The sequence below is a fragment of the Miniopterus natalensis genome, chromosome 11 (genome assembly GCF_054644295.1).
Source record: "Miniopterus natalensis isolate mMinNat1 chromosome 11, mMinNat1.hap1, whole genome shotgun sequence".
NCBI lineage: Eukaryota > Metazoa > Chordata > Mammalia > Chiroptera > Miniopteridae > Miniopterus > Miniopterus natalensis.
Window position 1 is genome coordinate 37630311 of NC_142091.1, and position 26697 is coordinate 37657007.

General features: G+C 36.3%; 1 protein-coding gene across 1 annotated transcript in view; it reads right to left on the reverse strand.

Moving 5' to 3' along the window:
* The window catches only part of UVRAG (UV radiation resistance associated), a 242541-nt gene that overhangs the window by 202749 nt on the left and 13095 nt on the right, over positions 1 to 26697 (reverse strand). Inside the window, exons 2-4 of the mRNA XM_087821652.1 lie at positions 19022 to 19139; positions 11993 to 12027; positions 2482 to 2643 (exon numbers count right to left, since the gene is read on the reverse strand). Of these exons, the coding sequence (XP_087677778.1) occupies positions 2482 to 2643; positions 11993 to 12027; positions 19022 to 19139 (315 nt within the window). The remainder of the gene's footprint in view (positions 1 to 2481; positions 2644 to 11992; positions 12028 to 19021; positions 19140 to 26697) is intronic.

Sequence of the window (26697 nt, forward strand, 5' to 3'; positions counted from 1 at the left end):
TTGATTTTATATAAAAGTTAATTCAAAATGTATCAGAGACATAAATGTAAAACTGAGATACCACTTCAAACCCATTAGAATGGCTAAAAGTAAAAAGACTAACAATAACAAGTGCTTACAAAGACATGGAACTATCACACTTCGCTGATGGGAAAGCAGAATGGTAGTCACTTTGAAACACAGTATGGCAGTTTCTTATAAATTTCAACATACACTTACCATTAGGACAATAAATTTCATTCTTGGGTATTTACTCAAAAAAAATGACAACATATGTCAACACAAAGACCTATATTTAAATACGCATAGCAGCATTACTCAACTTCATACATTTTTCAAATTCATTGAAGTGTACATTTTTTAAAAATGAATTTTATTGTACGTAAATTACACCTCAACAAACCTAACTTGTAAAAAACATTTCATTCCAGTGCCAGCCCTCCCTGACTCTATACAGGCTTGTCTAAATACCTCTTGCATATACTCCCATAGCTTTCTATGTAGCAATTCATATATTATTCTGTTTACGGGTCCAAGAATCTTCTCTTAATCATCTCTGGATCCTTAGCCCTAAGAACAATGTCTGGTAGAAAGCAGATCAATGAATCTAAGTAATTCTCGCTATTATCCTGATACATTTTAGTCTTACTTTCTTCTAAAAATTTATAATTCTATTTTATCTGATTTCTTAGTAGCATCTAACTTTTTATACCTATTTCATAGGTGAGTTTTAAATTTCTACAATGATATTGTTTCTAATTGGCTTAGACATGTTTTGTCTTTCTTTTGTTCTCTGTTATACCAGCATAACAAATTTTGTAATGAAGACACCTGAATGCTGATTCTCTGAAATTAGGGCAGGTTAGACATAAGCACAGTTGGGTATTTTAAAATGACCACTTAAGGAAGGTGTGAGTTGAAAAGTATGATTAAGGCTACCTTCTCTGGCCAAAAACCCCCCTACAACTCTACAGCCTATTGCCCTGCAACTCTACTGTTACGAAGCACCATCCTCCACAAAACGTAGATACTTTCAGGAGAAAAATAAACAAGTGCTTAACATCGTAGTCTATCCACAGAGAGCCAACAGCATGTGGGAAGACAGAAAGGGTCTGGGCTTCAGTTCACAGCCCTGGCTGGCCAGCCTAAATGCAACAAGTTTCTGGTACTGAAAGAAAGGAGAAAGGCCCTAACCAAAAGTCATTAACTTATAATTTTTAATTAAAACTAGCCATAAAACAGAGAGGAAAAAATACAAAAATAAAAAGATTAATAATTTGTAGCAGGTTAGAATTAAGTTAAGGAAAATATCTATTATACGCACTGTTTTGGTCACCATAGTAGGACACAAAATAAATAAAGTATGGTAAGTCAATAAGAGCAGAAATTTTTTTAATCTGAAAAAATATGTAGAATTAAATTGCTTCTTTAAAAGAAACACACACCACAGAGTAGATAGTAAGTAAAATATTAAGAAACATAAGGGATGTTTGTAGATATGACTAACATTTTAGGGTTACCTTTAACAGTAATCCTACTGGTATCACAAAATAGAAATGGAATTCATTCCAAGGTAAAGTGTTTACCCAGGACTACATGTATATACCAGTGTGCTACAACTCAGAGAGATGAGTTTTTAAGTCAGCCAGGTCTAGATTTAAATCTTAGCTCCAGCTAGCCATGTGATCTTGAGCGGTTTCTTAAATTCCCTGAGGATCAATTTTCCCATCTGGAAAATAAGGGCAATTAATATCAACATTCACAAGGTTTCTATTAACATTAATTGTAATAACCTATGTCTGAGGATGGCAAATAGGTTTCATTTCACATGCAGTTCTAATGGGTTGCTAGTTGCACCCGGGAACACTGTGTTAGAAAGAATTATGCAACTACTTCTGAGCTCAGCTAGAAGAATGCTGTGATCACCTAGCTCCAACACTCATGGGAAATGGGGAACAGAATATAAGCCAGGCATCCTTGTGACCAATAAACAGTTAAGTAGCTATTCTTATTCCTAGAGTAATCCAGCTCCACTGGTCATAAAAGAAGGTGTTTGATAGTATGTTCCTTATTTTCAGCTTAATTTTCAGACTCTAGGGGGGAAACATCCAATAAGAAAAACGAAGCCTTGTGCTATGAGAAAGCATACTCTTTGCTACAAAAAAAAAAAAAAATCCCTGGCCCTGGCCCGTGTGGCTCAGTTGGTTGGAGCATAATCCCATACACCCAAGGGTTGCAGGTTCAATCCCCGGTCAGGGTGTGTACAGGAGACAGCCATTAATGATTTTTTAAAATCCTTCTTCAATTAGCAGATTAGGGTCCTTCATAAGTTTCTTCAATTAAAGGTTATTTTTCATACTCAGTAAGATTCAAATTTCTATAATTAAGTAAACAATCCTAAAAATGTAGAATCAGAGAATCAACAGATAGGTTAAAGAGGTTAGAGTAGACAACTACTTGAGACTGCAGCATCAAAATTACCTGCTGACCCAAGTATTTCAGCCCATCCAAGCAGACTTTCCACTCAATCAACAGCTGGTAGACGTCCTCCTTTCCACCCCATATCTTCACCACAAAACAGGACACAGATGTATCAAGACGGTCCGGCATTAATCCAAAATCGAGACTCCGCCACGTTGGATTCTGTTGATGGAAATGAAACATGCTTTAGAAAGACTAACTTGTATACAGTTATTTCAATTAGGTTGTACATCATTTTGTTTTTAAAAACCAAAGACCTCATAAATATATTAAATTGCAAACCTAAGTGAACCAAGAAGACATTCCAATTAACAGGACAGGGGCAATAATGGTATTTTAAAATTTCTCTGCTTATTTATTAAAGTCATTAAAAGGAGCATATATTCTTAATCTCTCATTAATATAGCTTCATATGATAATTCATTTATTTATTCAACAGTTAAGACATAATTATTAAGAACTGACACATACACAATGCCCTCTAAGTACCTCAAACCTGTTGGATTCAAACCTCTATTTAAATAATTATGCTGCTTCATGAAAAGTTCAGTAAGAGAATGATGCCAAAGGTTACACATTAGCACAGGAGGGAATGATAAACTTCGGAGGAACAGGGGAAAGACATCACAGAGACTATGAAATTTGGCTTTTAAAGGACAAATAGGATTTTACCTGGTTAAAATAAGGAAATCCCGGCAAAGAGAACAAGATAAGCAAGGGCTGAGAGGTGTGAAATAACAAAGTGTGGTTAGAGAACTGAGACAACGGCTGGAGTATACAACACAAGAGTGACCGGCCACAAAGCTGGAGAGATAAACGGGAATAAACTGAAAGATAGTTCATACCTTGCCAAAGAAGCAGTCTTTTACTGTGTATAAGACTTGGGGCCACTGAAAGGCTTTAAGGTTAATGAACATGCAACAATATGGATGAATCTCACAAATACTATATATACTAAGCAAAAGAATATATGTCATATTTTCAAAAACTAGAACTAATCTATGGTGCTAAAAGTCAGGATAACAGTTCTCTTTAGGAGGAAGTAGCAACTAGAGGGAGAACACAAGAGGTGCTGATAGTGTTTTATTTCTTGATCTGGTTACACTGATCGCTTTGAAAACTCATCAGGCTATTATTTGTGCCCTTCAATGTGCTGTATCTCAACAAAAAGTAATAAAACTAATTTATAAAACTAACCCAATAATGGGGAAAATACCACATCTACAAATCAATCTACAGCATCTCTTCATGGTGTAATTTTAGGCCCTAAAGCCTAAAGAGCAGGAGCTGGAGGACCTTCCTGGCCTTCAAATCGTACCACATGAAAAGGCTGCCATTTACTCGCCTATGTGTAAGATCACCTCTCAACAAAAGCACATGTGCTCTGGAATATAAAATAATATAATTTCAAAATCTCTCTGTCAATGATAAGCCCCAGAAAAAGTATAAAATAACCACTGCTTTCCAAAGTGAAAAAGTAAAGATTTGGTGAATGTACATGTTGTATTAAATATTCTTCAATACTTCTTTCTAAAATAAATTAAGTCTTTCGAGGAGAGAGTAGTCTTCTGAAGTTGTTTCATGCAGCTGAAAAGATGAGCTGGGTTTCCTTTCTAAACTTTAATATAGTAAAGCTATTGTCAATCTTATTACAGTGACCTTCCTTTATACTTTTATAAATTAGGTGCCAGACGATAAGCAGTAATTCCTGAGTTGATGCATTCAGATATAGGCAGACACAGTCTGCCGCACATTCAAAGACTTTATTACTAAATAATGTTACTTAAAGACCCATAAAACACTTATATTTACCTAAACACACCAGCCCATTTTCTAGGTGGAACAAATTATTCAAGTACTAACATCATTTAGAGACCTTTACCATATTCACTAATTCACAGTGGCAGAATATCAGGATATTTACGGCTTTGAAAAGCTCACTGCTTATTAACTACCCACAAGAGAACCTAAAATTATTATTTATTACCAGGACAATTTCTCTATAACACTGACCAACAACTGCTCATTTCATACCTATTTATTAAAGAAACACACAAATACAGAAAATTTTTAAAACACATGCAAATCAGTTATCACTGCTCTTATCACTCAATAATAAATGTATGGTCACAAGAAACACAACTGAAAATTCCTAAAAGTTGCTCCAACTTTCCCAAAATGTACAGGATAACTCAGGAATTGCATGCTGAACTTGTAAGCAGTATTTATTCCTCAGCCCAATAACCTCTCTTTCCCCGTCTCATTCCCCTCTATTCATCCTTCATCATTCATCCTTACTACCCATCCTCTCCCAAACTGAGATAAGTGATACTTCTACATGTTTTCATAGGATCCTCTTGTTCCCTGGTACTATAACTGCATGTGCCAATTATCTGAGTCTCCCTCCAAACCATGTAGTTGACCAGAAAGAAGCTGGAAAACCCTAGAGACCATATAGTATAACACGGAGTAACAGCATTTGGCATAAGCAAGAGGAGCCAACTCCCTACTCACAAACACACACCCACAAAGATGAAAGGTTAATTCATCAATCACAATTCAACTGAAACAGAATCTTGGTTTGAGACTACTCTGGCCAATATCTCATAAATGACTATTTGTACGGTTCAATTCAGATTTTCCCAAAGATTTAAAAAGAGCTCAGACAGTCACAATTCCAACAGAAGTTTATGGTTCCGATAATCATGTCACATGCTTTCCCTAAAAAATACATGCTCTAGAACTGTGTTTACTCAATTATAAGGCCCATCACTGATGTCTACTAGAACTGTAGCAGACATTTAATCAGTTGAAGGAATGTGATATGGGGAAGCAGCAAGATGCTGCAAAAGAGCAGGGCTTTCGAACATCAGCTTTACACCACTAGCTTTACAGCCTCAAGCAAGTTCCTCGGCCTAAACCTCAGTTTCCTTAATAAAACAGGCATATCTCTTACCCTATAGTATTGGTATCAGGATAAGAAACAATATATATATAATGCATCCAACACCCTACTTGAATTACAGGTGGGTACTTAATAATTAATACCTTTTATGTATTTAAAAGACACACCATGGGATTTTTAATTTTCTAATAAAAGTTTTAAAATTCCCTTTAAAAAAAACTTATAATTAACTTTATAATTGTTAAAGATGGTTACAGATAGGTTCATTATAATTCATCTCTACTTTCCGTGTGTACAAAATCCATTTTAGAGAATTGTTATTTCCATTCTTACTGCTTCAGTCATTTTAGTTATTACCAGTGGTCCATCAACTATATTAAGGCTCCAATCTCATCCTGAACCAAAACAGAAAAGTTCCCAAAAGTTAACAAATGGTTTGGAGGGTATAGCTAGTTGAAGTCAGAGACATTAAAATTTAATGTTACAGCCCAGCCGGGCATGGCCCAGCGGTTGAGCGTCGACCTGGGATCCAGGCGATTGGGGTTCGATTCCCAGTCAGGGCACATGCCCGGGTTGCAGGCTAGATCAACGACTCTCTCATCATTGATGTTTCTATCTCTCTCTCTCCCTCTCTTTTCCTCTCCCTGAAATCAATAAGGATATATATTTTTTTTTAAAAAAGTTTAATGATACATTCACCAGTAATTGTTCTATGCTGAATATATTTGAGAAGAAACGATCACTCTGACATAACTTGCAGACACATCTCTACCATCTAACCTATTTTACTCAATGCAACAGACATTTATAGGCCTCTGGGTAAAGCATTGTGCTGGGGACATTAGAAAATAGAAAAATGAGTAAGCTGGGGAGTCCCTGTCTATCAGATGCTCCTAATTTTGTGTGACCTATAACTGTATCCCTTCCAAAATCTTACTCTTACGCTATCCATCCTTTCACGGCCGTCTCCTGTCTTCCAGGTCATTTACTCTGCTGCCCTGGTCCTCAAGTCCTTTGCCCCTTTGTCATGCTTGCCTAGGAAAATCTCAAACTACCCTGCTCACTCCACTTCAACCATACTAACTTCTTAGCCATTTCTTGAAAACCTCAAGTACACTCCCCCTTTCCTGTTTCTTGGCCTGGAACATGTGTATCTATTTATCTTTCCCCACATAAATACACAGTTTGTTCCCTTCTTTCAGGTGTCTGCTCAAATGATATCGTCTATGTGGTTACCATAGAAAAACAAGCAACCACCGCCCCTGCCAAATACTCCCTTTTGCTGCTTTATTTTACTCCATTATATTTATTACCATTTAACGCATTCCAACTTTTCAATTCTAACGTATACTTTTCTTCACACTGTAAGATGAATTCTGATTTTAGAAATGTTAAAACCAATACGGTCCTACAATATTTGACCACCAGGTGGCAGTCATCAGATGTCTGTACATACACAACTTTAAAAATAGCTGTTGTTAATATCAATTCTTTCAAGTTAGGCACAGCGTTGGCACTCTGTGTGCTGAGTTTAAGTTCCATTTAAAATACCTTTATTGATTTAGATTTAAACAAAAAAAAAGTCCTGTATACATTATCAAAAATTTAAATTCAAAAGATTAAAGAAATAATGTGTTCACAAGAATATGGAGAATTCTCACAGCCTGCTGGTAAGAGTATAAATAAAACAATAATTTTGGAAAACTGGAAATATACACTGAAACTAATCCCATGCATATTCCCAGCAAGTCCACTCCTAGATATATACCCAACAGAAATGCATACATACTTTCGACCAAAAGATATACACAAGAAAGTTCATAGCAGCGCTACTCATCTTAGTTCAAAACTAGAAACTAATCAAATGTCCATCAACAGAAAAATGGACACATTCCGATATATTCACAGGATGGAGTACTACAGGGCAAACAAACTACAAATACACCCCCGCAATATGAATGAGCCACGACATAAAGTTAAGGCATGAAAGTCAGACACAAAAGAGTACATGGTTTCGTTTCCATAATGCTCAAAGACAGGTAAAATTAATTTATGGCATTAAAAGTCAAGAGAGTAGCAGTAACTGAAAAGGGCATGAGGGGGCTTCTGGGGCACTGAAAATCTATTGCTTGATCTAGATGCTTGTTACATGGGTGTATTCAATTTGAAAAAATTCATCAAGATGTATACTTAAGGTCTGTAAATTCTTATGCTTGTTAAAATTCAATAAAAGGTATTAAGTTTTTATGTAGGCAGAAAGGCACAGAAATAGAGCAATAAGGCATGAATTTGGTGTTAGAAAAGCAAATATTTGTCAATGAAGAAATAACCTCATCCATCTTCTTTATGGGACTTAAGGAAATTCCCAGAAATTTAGGAAGCTGGTTTATGCTTTATCACTGAAAAACATACAAAAGACTCCCTATCACAGGTCAAGCAAGGCACCTGAAGGAAGGAAAAATTGCTAAGTAAACACTCCCTTGGAATGGATGAAATAAATTTCAAAGTAACAAGAGCTGGTAAGACTGAATCACAATTCACAGAAGACTTCTGCCGCCCAGCCGGGCGTGGCTCAGCGGTTGAGCGTCGACCTAGGATCCAGGTGATAGGGGTTTGATTCCCGGTCGGGGCACATGCCCGGCTTGCGGGCTCGATCAATGACTCTCTCATCATTGATGTTTCTGTCTCTCTGTCCCTCTCCTTTCCTCTCTCTGAAATCAATAAGGATATATTAAAAAAAAAAAAAAAAAAAAGACTACTGCCAAGGCTCTGGGTTTCAGTTTAAACATAAGAGTTCATTTTTTCTTGGTGAACATAAAATAATAATGAGTCTTACAACTGAAAACTTAGATTAGGATATACATATACTATAAATTGCTTTTTCCTTGCTTGTTTGCCAAGTACAAGCCAAGCACAATATAATGCCTAAGGAGGATACCACAATGAACCAAAGTCCCTGCCTTCATGAGGTTTATCCTGTATGTTAAAGGACTTAAGGCAACCATATGAACAGCTATTATACTGATTTAGAATGGTACTAGTACCATAAGTACAAAGTATACATATTTTTTAAAGCACACACAAAAAAAGATTTCTTCCTTCTAATGTTACAGATTATAAGAAAGCTTTTTAGAAGCATCTAGAATTGTGCTGCCCAATACTACACCCACTAGTCACTTGTGGCTATTTAAATTAAAATTAAATAAAACTAAAAATGTGGTTCCTTAGTTAGACTTAACCACATTTCAAGTGCTCACAGCCACATGTGGCTGGGGCACCTGTACTGGACAGTGCACAGACACTGCTGTCATCACAGAGAGTTTATTGGACAGCACTAATTTCAAGTGTTCAGGAGTTAGAAAGAGGCATAGGATAGGCACACTAGGGCAGTTTATCTAACCTTTAAGGAAAAACACTCTTTCTAATCTTGTGTCTATTTTTCCATGTTGCATTTGACACTAGAGTGGCAAAACCAGGCCACTCTAGTCTAAAGACCGAGCTCAGAATATATACCTAGGGAAAAGCCAAAGCTTTAAAGTTACATGAGTAAAAAAGATTACTCACAAGCTTATCAGGGTCCAACTTAGTTCACAACAGTGAAAATTTACCGAAAACTTAGCTAGAAATAAAGTATTATTCTGCCGAATCCTTTAGTAGCTAATTAGAAGTCAGTTAATAAATATATTTACGAAAGAACCCATTCATTAAGAAACATTTGCTGAGCACCTTCTATGTGCCAAGCACAATGGTAACCAGGAGGATTAAAAGCATTTTAGTCACTACCTCTATTCAGCAAATGTGACAATATTTAAGAATTACAAACTCCTAAGCAGGAGCACTGACCCATGTGGCTCAGGTGACTGGGGCATTGTCCCATACACCAAAAGGTGGCAGGTTCAATCCCCAGTTGGGGCATGTGCGGGTGTTTCTCTCTCATATAAGGTGATGAGAAGATAAAATTAAAAAACAACTCCTAAACAGGGAAGAAATCAACAAATTCTGCTCAGCTACAGTTCTTCAGAGACAGCAAGAAGGGAGGAAACACTTCCATCCTCAGCATATGCCCTGAGGGTTGTTGACTCCTGTGTGGTGCTCAGTGTCCATTAATCTGCGCCAGTCACGATGATTTAGCAAAAAGCTAAGAAGAACCCTTTCAAAAAGAAAAGAAATGAATAGACGTTTATCAAACCTATATTAAGGTTATAAAAGAAACAAATGACAATCCTTGCCAAAAATATAATCTCAGAGAATATTCTTAAAAGGAAATATCAGTGAATCAACATTTAACAAACAACTACCCAGCAGAAGAAATACAGTGGGAGCTAGGGAGACATAAAGATATTCAGGCAGTTTCCAACCTCCAGGAGCTTTCATCCACTTTGGGAGATGAAATGCTCATGAACAAGTACAAGGCAAGCAAATGTTGTTAAGTGGTATACTCAGGAAGCAATTACAATAGAAACTCTAAGTGGAAAGAACCTTGGATGTCTTTTTGTCCAACCCTCTCCCTTGTTTGGAATCCATTTTAGAAAACATTATTCAGCCTAAGTCCACCAGGGATGGAGACGTCACAATTCATATAGACAGTTCAGAAGCAACCGAAGACAGGAGTCAACAGGAGCTGAAGATAAGAGATGATGCTTAGAAATATGGATCTGGAAGTCAAGTGAACATCAAGTAAATGCAAAACTAGTAATGCCGAATAATACACTAAAGTACCGCCATAGCTTAGGGTCCATTATGATACAAACCCAGGGAAAATGCAATGGGAGGTTGTAAAACCATCTCCAACTAGAGTTTTGACTACGGAAAAGGGAGTAGGATAAATCAAAGTGACATTCTCCTCTTTCTGCTCCATAAACCCCTTCCCCAGCTCTCACTTGTCTGTAGGCTGTTTCTATTTCCACCTAAGCCAGAAGGAAAGGGAAAACTACTTACTCAGTAGCTACTATGTGTCAGGCGTGGTGCCAGTCATTTATCATGAATTATGTAATGTATGAAGAGCTTTACTGATGACTCAAGCCCCTCTGAGATGGGCTTCAGGAACCTGTTTGGTTTGGGGTCCAAATCTATTATGATAGTTGAGACATTTGGAAGACAGCTCAATGAAGAAGAGTAGAAACTTTAAGACAGAAGGTCTAGGACTGAAGTTCTGGTCTTGCAGCTGTATAGCTGGGAAAGTTGTTGGGCCTCTCCGTATGTCAGTTTTTTAAGATCTACCCCATCCCATCTACCTTACATGCTTTTCTAAGGATCAAAATGGGACTACATATTTGAAAGGATTCTGCAAATATAATACACCACTGATATTCATTTATTCATCCAACAAATACTCACTGAGCATCTATACTATTCTACACTGTAGGGTTTCGGAGGTGAACGAGACTGGCAAGACCCCTGCTCTAATGGGACTTATGCTATGGTAGATGGGGGACCAATAATAAATAAACACAAAAAAGTGATTAAGTTTCGGATAGTGATGAATGTGCTACAGAAAGTAGATTCGGTGAAAAACAGTGAATAGGGGAAAGGGAACAACTTTATTTATTTATTTATTTATTTATTTATTTATTTATTTATTTATTTATTTTTAAGAGCAGGATTTTTTTTTCTAATCCTCACACGAGGATATGTTTTTATTGATTTTTAGAGAGGGGAGGGGAGGGAGAAAGAGAAACATCAATGTGAGAGAAACATCTATCAGTTGCTTCCCATATGCGCTCCAACAGAAGATCAAACCCACAACCCAGATATGTGCCCTTACCAGGAATCGAACCCGCAACCTTTCAGTGCACAGAACAACACTCCAACCAACTCAACCACACCAGCCAGGGCAAAAGGAAACTACTTTAGATGGAATAGTTATAGAAAGTCCAGCTGAAGTGACATAGCTAAGACCTCAAAGAATTCTTCAACCAGATGAAGAGATGGGGAAACAAGTATTCTAAGCATAAGGAACAAGACAAGCTTGGCATGTTGAAAGCACTGAAAAACTGAGATATACCTAGAACACTATGAATGAGAAAAAATATTAAGAGATGAGGTTTTAAAATGTGGACAGTAGCCAAATCCAGTATGGTCTTAGACCATTAAAAGAAAGCTCTTCTTTTTATCAATAGGGCCCAATAAATTGAGCCATTTATGCAAATATCAAGTGCACAGATTATCAAAAGTAGGGCACATCCGAGTTTCTAACTGAGCAATGCCACTGCCAAAAACAAGTGGAAGAAACCTACAATGGCACATTAAAGGACTATGTCTAAACAAATATAGATCATTTATTAAAATGTTTGATAAGTCAAAAATCTCTATAGTAAACAGAAGTGATAGAATTATAAAATTTGATTTGAAAAAAACACCAAACTTTTTAATGGAAAAAATATCAGTTCATTCAGCAAATATTTATCAAGCACCTATTATGTGCCAGGCACGTTCTAAGCACAAGAGATACAGAAATGAACAAATCAATAAAGATTTAAGCAGTAATTAAGCATAAGATTTAACTGTAGAAGTCAGAACTAAACTTGACCTTATTTTATGTCTCAGCATTTTCTGAAACAGGAGTTACAGGCTTAGTCATGTGTACCTGTCAGAAGGCAAACTTACCAAGGAATTCTTAATCACTTCACTTCTATAAAATTCTGGAAAAAAAGAAAAAGAACAATAAGTGATCTGGAAAAAAAATAAGCTCATTAACTCTTAATCTGGTAAATTTTTTAACATGTTTCAGTAAAACATTTAAAACATTTTCAAGATCTATTCTCTATTTTTATCTGTAAAAAAATAAATTAAAATAGAAATAAAGATTAAATAAAAGTGCTTTCAAGGGAAAACATTAGTAAAGAAAGGTCGAAACCTATTAAGATTTAAGTTAGTGATTTTTACTTTACTGGCTACTTTTACCCTAATTCAAATTTGAGTCCTTAAAACTCACTTTCTTCTGCCTTACCTACTGCCATTCTCTACAACTGATTCCATATTCTCTGTTTTTCTCAAACATCTCTTATGATTATGCATTGTAGTATTATGAAATGAATACTGATCTAGCAGCTAGGTAACTTGGGTTCTAGTTCCATCTGTCATTAATATTCTGTCTCTTTAATTTCTTTGGGTTCACTTTTCATTAGACAACTTAGAGAATTAGACTAATAACTAAAGGTCCTCTGTAAGCATTAAAATTTCATGATTCAGCCCTGGCTAGCTGGCTCAGTTGGTTGAAACACTGTCCCGTACACCAAAAGTTGGAGGGTTCAATTCCTGGTCAGGACACATACCCAGATTGCAGATTCGATCCCCAGAGCGCATAAGGGAGACTACCAATCAATGTTTCTCTGTCACATCGATGTTTCTCTCTCACTCCCTTGTTCTCTAAAAGTCAATAAAAAAACATATCCTCACCCAGCTGGCGTGGCTCAGTGGTTGAGCATTGACCTATGATCCAGGAAATCATGGTTCAATTCCTGATCAGGGTACAAGCCCAGGTTGTGGGCTCGATCCCCCACTGGGGGGTGCAGGAGGCAGCTGATCAATGACTCTCTCTTCATTGATGTTTCTCTCTCTCCCTTCCTCTCTCTGAAATCAATAAAGACATGTTTTTAAAAAATAAATAATATCCTTGGGTGCAATTAAAAATTAATTAATTAATTAATTTCATGATTCTCCAAACCCTCAAGTATGTTGTAAATATTACAAAATCTCAAGACACAATCAAAAGAGAGAAATGTGACAGAGGTTCAGGCAGACATTTCCAACCACCCTCCAACATTCCCTGTTGACTCTACCAAAGTCACCTCCATGATGCTCTATCTCTGCAGAGCCTACAAGGACCCTTTTATCCTTAGGTTGCTATAGGGCACTATTTTCCAAGTGAGATGCACATACCACTGGTACTTGAGATGATTTTAGATGATACATGGACAAACTATTTTTTTCTAATATACTGAAACTTATGTCTCATATATTATGCCTGTCATCCTAAGCTCTATAAAGAGTAGTAGTGTTTGTTTTGTACAACTGCTGTCTCCTCAGTACGTAAAACCATTTCTGGCACAGGGTAGACAAAAGTGTTTTGAATCAACAATTTCACACATTATTCTTAGAAATAAGTTTAAAAATAATAAACTTTAAAAATATATTAAGGATACAATGGTATAGGTAGAACTCAAATATAGTGAAACTTATCGAGGTGGTACACTAATAGCTGAAGCTTGGGAATTGTCAGGCAGTAAATAAAAGCAGATATGGACATAGCACTGTTGTGGGCAAGCTCTTTTGGTTAAAGCACTTTTGACAAACACATCATCCATGTTACTTTAAGCTTATCTTCCTAAAAAAATAAAGATAGGGTATTCAATTTTGTGGAGAAATAGTCACGATATATTAAGTGGAAAAAAACAGATTCTAAGAATTTATAACAGGATCCAAGTTGTTATAATTATATTAACAATGTTTACCTTAGGTGATAAGATTAAGTTGCTAACTTTCAGCTTTTGCTTGAAAGTTTTCTAATTTTTCTAACTTCAAACAATTATTTGAAATAAGAAAAGGGATAATTCTAATTGTCTTTAAAAAGAATCTCCTACTGATGGACATTTAGATTACTGCTAATTTTTAGATATTTCAAGTAAGGCTATAAATAAAGAATCTTTTAAAGCTATATATAAGACATTTGAATCTACAGGATAAACTTTTAGAAGTAAAATTGCAAGACAAAAAGAAAAATATGAATTTCATAGATATTGCCAAATTATTCTCTAAAAATATTGTACCAATTTACAATCCCACTTACAAAAATAACTGTTTCCCCAACACTAAGCAACACTAAGTATTATTCTTTTCATTTTATTTCCCAAATGGCTAACCAATTATTCCAACCATAAATTAATTATAGATATATATGTATGTAATTAATTTATATTAATATATGTATTAATATTAATATATTACATGTTAATTTAATATATTTATTATATATTAATACACACATATTTTTTAATTTATATATACTAGATATATTTTTAGAAAGAAAGACTAAAGGGGCTAAAAAGGTGTTGTTTTTCATAACAGGATACTTCCACTTTATACTTTTACATTTTTCCATTATTTGAATTTATTACAATATGTATTACTTTTTAAATGGGGAGGAAGATACTCCTTTTTTCTTCTGAGAGAATTCCTCCGCTAATCTGCCAAGTTAAACCATTAAATAGTTCCCAAAATAAATATCTCCAGCTCTTAGAGGATGAATAGTATCATTATTTCTTTCGAACTTTGCTAACTAGCTGCATGTATAAATGAAACTAAACAATTTTCCTTCTCCATGAGACCCTCAAAATGCACTTGCTCATTTAAATGCAGAGAGGTCAACAAAGGAGCCACACAATTTGGAAAGAAATCAACCAAGTCAGAGGTAATCTCTAACATGCTAAACATGGGCCTACAGTGCCTATCATTTTGTTACATCTAAAATATTGTCAATAAAATCAGCAGCATGGTAAAAAAAAGAGAATAGTGAATTTAGAAAAATTTCGAGTCAAAAAATAGTTCCAGTCCTCAATCTACCATGTATAAGCTTGACCCCGGACAAGTCAACCTTTTTGGGCCATAGTTTCTCTACCTTTCAAAGGCCAATGACAACTGAAAAATAGGGTGGTTGTGAGGTTCAAAAGAAATAGTGAATTATAAAATTATATTTTTATTAATTCAATCTGAGCAAAAAGATGATCATCCAAGATTGATTTCTAAGTGAAAGGGACCATTAGATACAAACATTCCTCTATCCATGCCAGGGCCTAAAAAAACAAAGCAACCAGAGGTTGCAGAGCATGCTTCCAATGGATGTTCTGGCTGTTATGCAGCATTCCATTCACTCAACAAATGCTCACGCACAAGACAAGATATACAACTTAAACTATACTATAAAACTATTTTATCAGATTGGCAAAAATTCAAAAGTTTGTACAGTCTGTTGGTGAGGCTCTGGGGGAAAGGACATAGAGAGTGAGAATGTAAACAAGGACACTTTTCTAATATCCACCAAAACTGCAAGTACACACTCTCTTTGTACTTCTACTTCTTGGAATATACAAAATAATATGCTTCTAAAGTCATTCAATACAGTGCTGCGTGTACAGCAAATGACTGGAACCACCTATAAATGCCTACCAACAGGAGCCAGTTAAATAATTTCTTCAATGCAAAACTATGCAGAAAATTAGGAAAGCTCTCTATGAACCAATATGGAAAAATATTTTAAATATGGGAAAACATTTAAGACATATTAAGTAAAAATTTCAAGGCACAGAAATATATATAGTTTGGTACTAACTTTACTTGTATTTGTATAAAGAATCGCCGGAAAGATAAAGAAGAAATGAATAATTGGTTATCGAGGTGGAGTGGAAAACTAGGGAGACAGGAAAGGCAAAAGGAAGACTAATACAAATATACATATATAACAATGAACGGCACTTTATATATATTCTGAACCATAAACTGCATTACCTATTCAAAAATTTAATGGAAAAATAATATATAAAAGCTTAGTATGTGTAAAACATTGTTCCGAGTATTAGAGACAATGCAGTGAACAAAAGTCACCTAAAAATTACTGTCCAACAATTTTCTGCCCCCATGGAGCTTACATTCTAGTAGAGAGAGACATACATTAACCAAACCATTAAACATATATAGTATGTCAAATGATCTTAAGTATTGTGGAGGAAAATAAAGCACAAAAGACAAGAGAAGAACAGTGACAATTTTTAAAAGGGTTTAGTCAATGATCAGGAGAGTTTCTCTGACAAAACATTCGGCATCAAGATCTGAAAGAAGGTGTAGGAGCTTGTCATGTAGACACGAGGAAAGTGTGCCTAGGCCAAAGACACAGCAAGTGCAGAGGCCTTTAAATTGGAGTAAACTTGATACATTCAAGGAACAGCAAGAAGGTCAGTGTGGCTGGAACAGAGAACTAGAAGAGTAGAAGGAGATGAGTTCCAAGAGGTAACAGAATCAGATCATGAAAGGCCTTCTAGAAAACTTCATTAGGATTTTAGCTTTTACTGAGTAAGATGGGAAGGCACTGGAGGGTTTTAAAGAGAGTAATGATCTCACTTTCATTTTAATGAGATCTCAGTTGGGAACACATTGAAGAAGATACATGAGCAGGCAAACCTCCTAGAAGTCTACTTCAACAATTTAGGGAAGAGATGATAGTAGTTTGGAGGTAGCAAGGAGTGATTGGGTTATGGATATATTCTGATAGTAAGAACCAAAAGTATTTGCTGAAAGATTGGATGTGGGATATAAAAAAGGGCAATCCAGGATGATTCCAAGGTTTCTGGCCAGGAAATGAAAGGATGGAGTTGTCATTTTCTGAAAGAAGGAAGAATACAGGAGGTGGTTCAGAGTTGAAATATCAGAAACTCAGTTTTGAATACACCAAGTTTAAGTTACCTACTGGACTCAAATAGAGAAGTAGAGTAGGCAACTGTGTGTCGTGAGCTATTCCCTAATTGTGTTAATGATCATTGTACTGAGGTAACTTCAAGAAACAGTCTATGATACTCTTTTTAGAAACTACTATTATGACTGTTAACATTACAATTCTAATAACAACTGCTATCATTTACCAAATACCTAAAATGCACTAAGTACTGTGTTAACTACTATTACCAGAGATGACAATGGAGCAAGGACACAAAAGTTCTATGAAGATAACCAAGAACTGATCATATAGAAATCTATCAAAAATTTAAAATACTCTGGCATTGTCATATACTGCCAATGATAAAACCATTAGTGAGTAGTTGATCAAATGTATTAAGATGTACAAAAATGCTTATACCTTTAGAACAAATAGCGACCAAACTGTTTATTTTCCTTCTGGACACAAAGGAAGACATTTCCCAGACCCCTTTTCATCTAAAAAGAACAACGCAGATTTATGGCCAATAGAATGTGATAGAATTAAGCTGGGCCAGTTCCAGTAAAAAAATTTCCCTCAAATAATCCCTCTCCTGCCATACCAGAGGTCATGTGCTGATGGCAGCAGAGTTCCAGAATAGAAGAAGCCTAGATACCTGAGTCACCACTTAGCGGACAGCTGCCAGGACAGTACCTGATAAAGAACACCTGCACTGGACTTAGTGAAAGAAATGTATGATGGTAAGCCACTGAGATTTGTGGCATTTGTTATAGTAGCTAGCCTTAATCATTCAGATGGCAACAACTGTTTTTAAAATATGCAATGGTGTCCTGGTCAGTGTGGCTCAACTGGTTGGAGCACTGGCCTGTACATGGAAAGGTGGCGGGTTTGATTTGCAGTCAGGGCACACACCCAGGTTGCAGGTTTGATCCCCTGTCAGGCACATACGGGAGACAACCGATCAATGATTTTCTCTCTCTCTCAAATCAATAAAGAACATATCCTCAAATGAGGATAAAAAATGTGTGCATGCGCGCGTTCACACAGGTAATGGTCAGAATAAAAAAAAGAATGAAGCAGAATTATGTGAAAATGGCAGATTTTAAGAGTCCTTTTTCATCCTTAAAAATTATTTTAATGCTATGTACATTGGGAGGTGGGGTTCTATTCTATATAATTCCTGATTGAATTTTTTAATGAGCATATACTGGTATTAAAATTTTTTTTTAAAGTTGTTAAAACAACTACTGCTTTAATAATGGTTACTAAAAGTAATTAAAACCAAAAGATAAATGTCATTTGAATAATTCATCTTTGCCACAGGACAAAATTCGAATCAGTCCTTAGAATCAGTCCTTAGTAACTTTTATTAAAATAATGTCACCTTTTGTTAATGTAAGAAGAACTTTAATAATATTGTACCAAGTGTTATCCCCTTATCTCAGCTGATCCTCATAAAAATCTGTCTCCCCGGCTTCAGAGGAACTCATTATCTCCACCATACAAATGGGAAAAATGAGGTTCAAAAAGCCAGGATCTTTGTCCAAAGTCACACAGCTAGGAAATAGCTGGGCTAGAACTAGCATCGAAATTTTCAATCCTGATCCAATACCCCTGTCCTTATACCATGCTTCCTCTTATACCATCTGACATAAGGTCAACCATTATATCAAAGTACCTTTCAGCCAATTATGTATTCAAAAGATGCTTGTGATTTTAAATCAAATATCTGGTCTACTTTTAGAACAGTCACTTACAGAAGAATCAACATTTCAATACATAAAACCGAATTCACAGAAACCATGACAATTCTAAAAAATGGCTCCATATACACAAGGAACTACAGACATGAGAAGGTATGAACTGGGACCCAATTATAATATTAAAGAAATCAATTACATTTTAAAGAAAAGCAAATTAGTAATGGGTATTGGATTCATACAATCTATTTGAAATGATAGCTACTGGGATAAAGATACTAATAGCTAACATTCATAAAGGAATGGTAAACTTGTCAATATAAGGCTCAGTTATCTGCAAGCACTACCTAAACATCATGTTTCTTTAATATATATAACAACTGCTCATGAAATATTTTCACAACGTGACAATTTAGCTTTCCAGTAAGCAATCATAGCAAGAGGCACTGTACAAAAGCAGAAAAGTGAGATGTAACGACCTGCGGGTAGCAAGTCCACGGATTCTTTTACCTTTATATATCTTTTCAGTATTACACAAGTGAAGTGTGAAGTAGGTATCAAGGAGTTGATGGCCATTTCTATTAACAATGTTCCGGGCAGCGATGTTCCGAAGATGTCTAAGACGACGCTAAAAAGTAACCATAAGAAAAGAGGGGAGTTCAGTTTTTTCCTCCTATAAGATTTTCTGAAAGTAACAACTCAAAAATGAAAGACAGTAAGTAGCCCCAGTCATTTATTTGTTGAGCCAACAACCTTAACCCAGTTTCTTATTTATGTCTCAGCATCCCTTCCCTATCTCATTTACAAGGTTAAAACATGTCACTTTCATGTTATGAACATGAAATGACAATATGAGTATTTTTGAAAAGCATAAATGGTATGTAAGTGCTATATACCTGCAGAATAGCATTAGTATGTCCTGGAACAGAAACTAAGTAGTGATTTGCTTTTATTCCCCTCAGAAGGATGCTGGTAGACATGCAAAGTCCATCTCATACCAACAGAAAATCAGCAGCTATTACAAGCATACAATCCTATTGCTAGTTCAGTCTAGATGCCAGACCATCTATCTGTGAACCAAGAAAAGAAGCCAAAACCAAAAAATAAAGGCAATAACTCACTGGTCACTCCATCCAGCCAATAACCCAACTGTTTTGAGCTTAAATTCTCACTTGACCAGCAGTCAACCAATCTCTATTTCCTAGTCAGGCTTCCTTCCCAATAATTTCTCAAACTAAGATGCATGAATTATTTGGAGTTACAAGTATGTTAGGAAGGCAAAGATTCCTCAAGCAACAGTATAAACTAACAAAAATACAAGATAATTTAAGGGATAGCCAAATCATCTCATATCACAGTGAAAAAATGCTGGCAATGCTGAAATCTGAGATTCATTCCCAAAAGCTGATTCCCTGTGTCAAATAATTTATTTTTGGAGACTTAAAAATAGAAACAAAGTGCTCAGTTTTAAAATATGCTTAAAGCTCTCCCTTCAGGCTAAAAGATAGCCTTTTCTACTGAAGTAAGTCCATCTTTAATTACATGTGCAGTCAACCAGAAAAGTACAGTTCTTTCTTTCCGTGCCATCCTTTCTCCCAATCCAGAAATTAAGATTCTTTGAGAGAGAAGGTTATTGTCTAATAAATTTGTTTAATCCTCTAAGTATGAAAAGCCCCAAATGTATTTATAGAAAGTCCTAGGGCTTACTCTAAAAGACTCATTTTTCCACAATCTGCCAACGGTTTCCATTTCACTCCTTGGATTACAGCAATGATTTCCTCCTACTATATTTTTCATTAGCCCCCCTCTCAGTCAAGATTTTAAATTGACGGGAACCACTAACTGCCTATATATAATAATCACATTTATTGTGCTGTAAGATTGCAATCTTTTCTAGTCTGTTCAAAGACTAGAAAATACTACCCAAAGCCTCTAGCACAAAACACAAACTTCCCATCACTGTTTTCAAAGCCCTGTGCTATCCAAACTCTCCATATCCTATTCTTACGTCCCGCCAGAACTTCCACATGCTTAACCCCCAGTCACACACAACAGTTTAAGGTTCCATGCACATTCCTAGCTCCATGCTTTTGCTGGAAATGATCTAGAATACCATTTTCTTTAAAGAAATCCTATTTCTTTAAAGTTAAGGAAACAAGATTCCTTCTTTCTGATCTCTAACTGAAACTAATTGCTCCTTTCTTAGAATAAAACGAACTTTGCTTCTCTCTCTTCTATACCACTTATTTTCATTCAGCCTTGTATACAGGTGGTTGTTTACAGTTCTTTTCCCTATTAATCTAGGAAGAAAAGACTTAATGGCAGAGACCATTACCATCAGTATGTTGTTAGCATTTATTAAATCTGTACCGTGTAACATGTACTGTGCTAAACACTTCACACATGTCATCTTCTTTAATCATCAAGACAACCCTATGAGGTTAGGATTACTCATCATTATTCATCTTTTTATCTCAACATTTCTGAGTAACCAAATATAAACAAAGAAACAAAAAGTAAGTGATAAATGAGAGGGATATCTCAAAAGAAGGAAGGAGAGCAGGAAGAAAGCAAAAGGGCTGTATTATCTCCTATATCTATGTATACATACACGTACACATATATACATGTATACATACATATATATGTCTCCTATATCTATATACCCCTAATAGATATAATTTGGTCTTTATCTTTACTGCTACAGAGGACAGAGCACTGACCTACCCTTCAACTCAAGAGAATGATTTTCTGACAAATACAAGGACAGCGGAACTGACTGCCTTACAAAGCAGTACGCAGGGCTTGGACAGAAACTGAACCTCTAATGAATGCACAGATATTCTGAAGGAATCTTTGTATTATGTTAGAAGTTAGCACAACTACCTCCAAGCCACCTTCAACTCCAAGCTCTAGGATTCTAAAACCAGCAATAGAGTGTACAAACACTCATCAGGGTGGATGACCAATGTATCATTATTACTTTTATGCTTCTCTCCACTCATGTGATTAAAACAGAACTGACCATACCAGGGCATTTTATAAAAAGGTTTACAAAAAAAAACACAAAAAAAACTCCTTCACAAATTAGCCAGCTATATACTTATACCCTGGGCTGCATTACTTTTTGCCTTCTCCCTTATTTTATTTATTTCAAAAGCACTAGGATAAGTATTCTCATTACACCATGGGAATTAAAATACAAGGTGCCCCCAGCAGCTGGAACAGACAAGGGGAATCAACTCTTCATGGGTAAATAACTCTTTATGGGTAACTTGGTGAGAGGCAGTAAATGTCCAAAAGAGCCCTCTTGTGCCCTTTGTCTTGGCTTCTTCTTTAATAACATTCGGTACAATTTTATCACAAAGCTGCTAAAAATGTTAAACTGATAAACTAACTCACAGAGAACAGGCTAACCGCTGTCAGAGGGGAGAGGGTCTCCGGTCTGGGCGAAAATGTGAAGGGATTAAGCAAAAAAATAAATAAATAAACCCTCACAGACACAGGTAACAGTATGGTGATTACAGAGGGAGATGGGGGTGGGGGAGGTAGGAAAGGGTATGGGGGGATAGATGGTGATGGAAGGAGACCTGACTTTGTGTGGTGAACACACAACACAATATACAGATGAACTATTATAGAATTGTACACCTGAACCCTATATAATTTTATCAACCAATGTCACCCCAATAAATCAATTAAAAATGCTAAACTGTAATAAAATAGAGTTTAAATAATAATGTGCCAGTGCTATTTTTTTAGCTTTACAAATGTAAAATGGTAATGTATGATGTGAACATTAAGGAAAACTGAATGAAGGAAATTCTCCGTTATCTTTGCAACTTTTCTGTAAATCTAAAATTATGCCAGTCAAGAAGGTCCTTGTCTCACCTAGGCCTTGTGATGGTCCTGAGTGGCCTGGAACCCTCAGTGAATTCTGACACACACACACCAGATGATGGGAGAAAACAGAGCACATCAAACCTAGAAACGGACCTAAAAACTAAAAACGGGATGAAATCTTAGCACTGCTTCTGAACTATCTCAATATTGTTTTATATGATACAAAACACTACAGATGTTAAACATATTACTAACATTAAACATCAAAAATGAAGAGGTAATACGGAAAAGAAATTCATATTTATTTACAAGTATAATGGCTCATGCACTGGTAATGAAGAAGCTGCAATATGACTGCTTTATGGTAGCCTAGTATAAGCAATATGATTGCTTCACAGGAGTAAAGAAATCTCCAAAAAGTTTCCAATATACTTAATGAAAAAAAATCCACATATAAGTGGGCCTGCAGAGTTCAAACCCATGTTGTTCAAGGGTCAACTGCATAATCACACTCATAATTAAGGATATGCATGCCAAAACAAACACTCTACCTTGTGGTAGACTGCAGCTTCCAAAGGATAGCTGCACCAATACTTCCCACCCCACACACGTGCTCTTACAATGTGACGTTGCCACTTCTCCATTTCGAAATGGGGCCTATGGTCCTTCCCCCTTAAACTTGGGCAGGCCTGTGACTATGGTAGAAATGATGCCATGTGGCTTCTGAGGCTAAATCATAAAATCACCTAGTCCTCTTAAGGGATGCTCTTCCTTGGAATTCAGTCACCCTACTGTGAGGGTGCCAAGAAGCCAGATGAAAAGGATTTCCGTAGGTGTTCTCCACAGCCCCAGCTGACATCCTAGCTGAAGCCAGCATAGAACCATTTCAGTCCCCAGCCAGTGAGCCTCCACAAATGAATGACATCAAGTAAAGCACAGGAAAGTTGTTCCCACCAAGCCCAGACCAAACTGAGTATTTGTGAGCAAAATAAATAATGACGTTGTTTTAAACCACTAAATTTTCTGTTTGTTATTCAGCAATAGAAAATGAAGAGATCTATCTGATTAAAGAGTCAAACTATTTTATCTCGGTAAAGGTTGGTATGAGTAAGGAAAACAACATTGGGGAAAATATAAAATGGTCCAATTTGAAGGGAGGGCAATTTAGCAATAATTATCAAATTTTAAATTGCATATAATATTTGACCAAGCAATTCCCCAAGTCACAAAAATGTGTGTAAATATGCTTATTCCTACATTGGCTATAAAAGCAAACTAAATAACCACTATTAAATTGTGGTATACACATACAATAGAAAACTAACTATATAACGATTAAAAAAAATAAAGTGCCAATACCGAACACAAACAAAAGAGCAAGAAATTTTAAATGTCCATGTAAAGAAATATACTATATCCTGAATGATGTATATCAAGGGCTAGCCAACTTGTTCCATAAAGGGTCAAAGAGTAAATACTTGAAACTTTTCAGGGCACATCCTGTCTCTGCACATTCTTTGTTTTTATGTGTTTGCTTACAATCCTTTAACAATGTAAAAATCTTTCTTAGCTCATCAGTTGTTACAAAAACCAGTGACTGTTGGCCAGTTTCCTCACTCCTAATGTAGATAATCACAGATATTATGATATAATTTTTTACAGTAGCATTTGGTTTAGAAATGTAGTCAAACTTCTGGACACCTCCTGCCTTTCCTATTTTCAACTTATTTCAGATCAGGCGTTTATTCTCAGCCTGGGAGGAGGCTAAACGGCACAGAAGAATTAAGGTTGTTTCCAGTGAACTCAGATTACTGCTACTTTAATATTCTTTTCTAAAGAGGCAACAAAAGCAAACCTGGGAGAAAATCAGTTTTCCACATTTCCACAAAAGGTAAAAGTGTTGAATTACTGAATCAAGAATTTAAGCTTGATAAATTAAGTCAGTCTTAAAAAAAAAAAATACAAAAGCCCCTTCTACATTATAGCACTATCAATCACCATTTTTCTAATCTTTTGATACCACCTGAAGGACTCACTGTGAAAAGTATTGAAAGAACACAAAAATGCTTTAAGACTAGTGCTGGTGCTATCGGCTATAAGCAAATGGTGCCAACAGCCAATGTTACAAATTTAAACAAACAACCCATCAACTCTAATCTCTCATAAAGTACTTTGTAACTCTTATCCCTAATTAAGAGCTTTCTCTGGTGTAAATTACACAACTGTGGAACTAAAAGCTTTTATTTTGACATCAACTCTGCTCTTAACCAAAGTTCAAATAAGTCCTAGAATTTGTCATTTACTAAGCACTATTAAATTATAAAACAGGCTTTTCCAAAATTTACCTCTGAACTTTCTACTTTTCTTATATATTTTGGCTCTGTTTATTTGTTTGTTTGTTTGTTTGTTCATCTCCACACTGTTACCACAATCTTGCTAGAAGATCCAAACCTGCCTTCTTTCCTCCAAGTTTCCTCTGGGGAGTGCTGCTCTAAGAAGCAGATCTTTGCAGAGACAGATCTGGTATCTTCCTCCACGTGTCTCTCACCCTTCCTCTCTTGTTCCCTTTTCTATTTTATCTTACTGGTATTTCCTTCACAGGCTAAGCTAGGAACTGTGGGGCTACAAACATGGCATTCCCGAATTTCAGAATATGTAATTATACGAAAAGTACTAGAGTTTGTGCACACGAAAAGGCCAATTTGAGGTAAAAATATCCAATATACTCTTCAATGAACATTTATTAGAGCTCTGTTGCTTTAGAAACATAAGGCCAAAGAAGAAAGGCACAGAATTACATGTGATGACCCAGATAATAAAAACTGTAGACAGAAGACAGCTGCCAGTGGTCCAAGTGTTAGGAGTGATATCGTATCTGTAATTTGCTTCAAAATAACTGGGGTGAGGGAGGGAGGACAAGTAGGTAGACATACAGATAAAACAAGACCCGCCATGAGGTGACTGCTATTGAAGCTGAGTAACAGGTACCAGGGAGTTCATTATATCCCTTCTCTATACATAACATAATTGCAGACTGCAAATATTCTAAAAAAGAAAACCCCAGAAATTCCAAAAAGCAAAACTTGAGTTTGCCATGCACCACACAAGTGAAGTAATGTTTAGGCAATCCCTGCTGTGGCCTGTATAGCTTATATGGAAATACTAGACCATTTTATATAAGGGACTTAAGCATCTGAGGACTTCAGGGGGCCTGCAGGGTCCTGGAACCAATCCCCCATGACTGTATACACTTCAATATGCATATTTCATTATTCACTGGAATTTCCATGAAAAAGTTTAAAATACAGTGGTATCTTGGTTTTCGAACGTCTCCGCTGACGAACATTTCGGTTTAGGAAGGCCGTAAACCCGGGAGGAAATGCTTCGGTTTCTGAACCCGCCTCGGAAGTGGAACACTCCAAGCGACTTCCACTGAGGGCAAGACCCTGAGGCCCAGCTGCCGGCTGCGGACCCCTCGGTTTTCGAATATTTCAGAACTCGGTCTCAGGAGCAGATTACATTCGAAAACCGAGGGGCCACTGTAATACCAATAGGAACTGAGAGGATAAGACCATATAGGGGCCTAGAGAGAAAGTGGACTTAATGGGGGCTAATCAGACAATGGATATGGTTGAGGGTGAAGGGAAGATTGATAAGAGATAAAGGCATCAAAGGACTCCTAGGGAAATAAGAACTAATAAATAAAGATGTCAGGACAATAGAGTAGCCATCAGAAAAGAGAAAGACATGAAACCTTTTGGTGCACAGGACAATGCTTAACCAACTGAGCCCCTCCTGCCCAGGATAAATTTATATTTTTATTTTTTCTAATATGTTTCTATTTATTTTTTAGAGAGAGAGAGAGGAAGGGAGAAGGAGAAGGAGGGAGAGAGGGGGAGAGGGGGAGAGAGAGAGAGAGAGATCAATGTGAGAGAGAAATATTGATCAGATGCCTCCTGCATGCCTCCTACTGAAGATCGAACCCACAACCTTTCAGTGCACGAGAGTACACTCAACCATTTGAGCCATACCAGCCAGGGCCTAAATTTACATTTTTAAAATACAGATGGCAGCCAACCATTAAGTACAGGTATCTGTGATAGCCATTATTAGAAGCAGTGTGACATAGTTGTAAAATCTCAACGCAGAGTTAATAATCCTGAACTCTAGGGTGAGTCTATCACTCACTAGTGAACAACTCACTTAATTCTCTCTGAGCCTGTTTCTCCTTCCATTAAATGGAGATATTTCCTGCATGCCTATCTCTGTGGGTTATTTTAAGGATCAAATGAAATAATGGATATAAAAGCTGTGTGAAAAATTGTAGAGGACTTTATAAATAT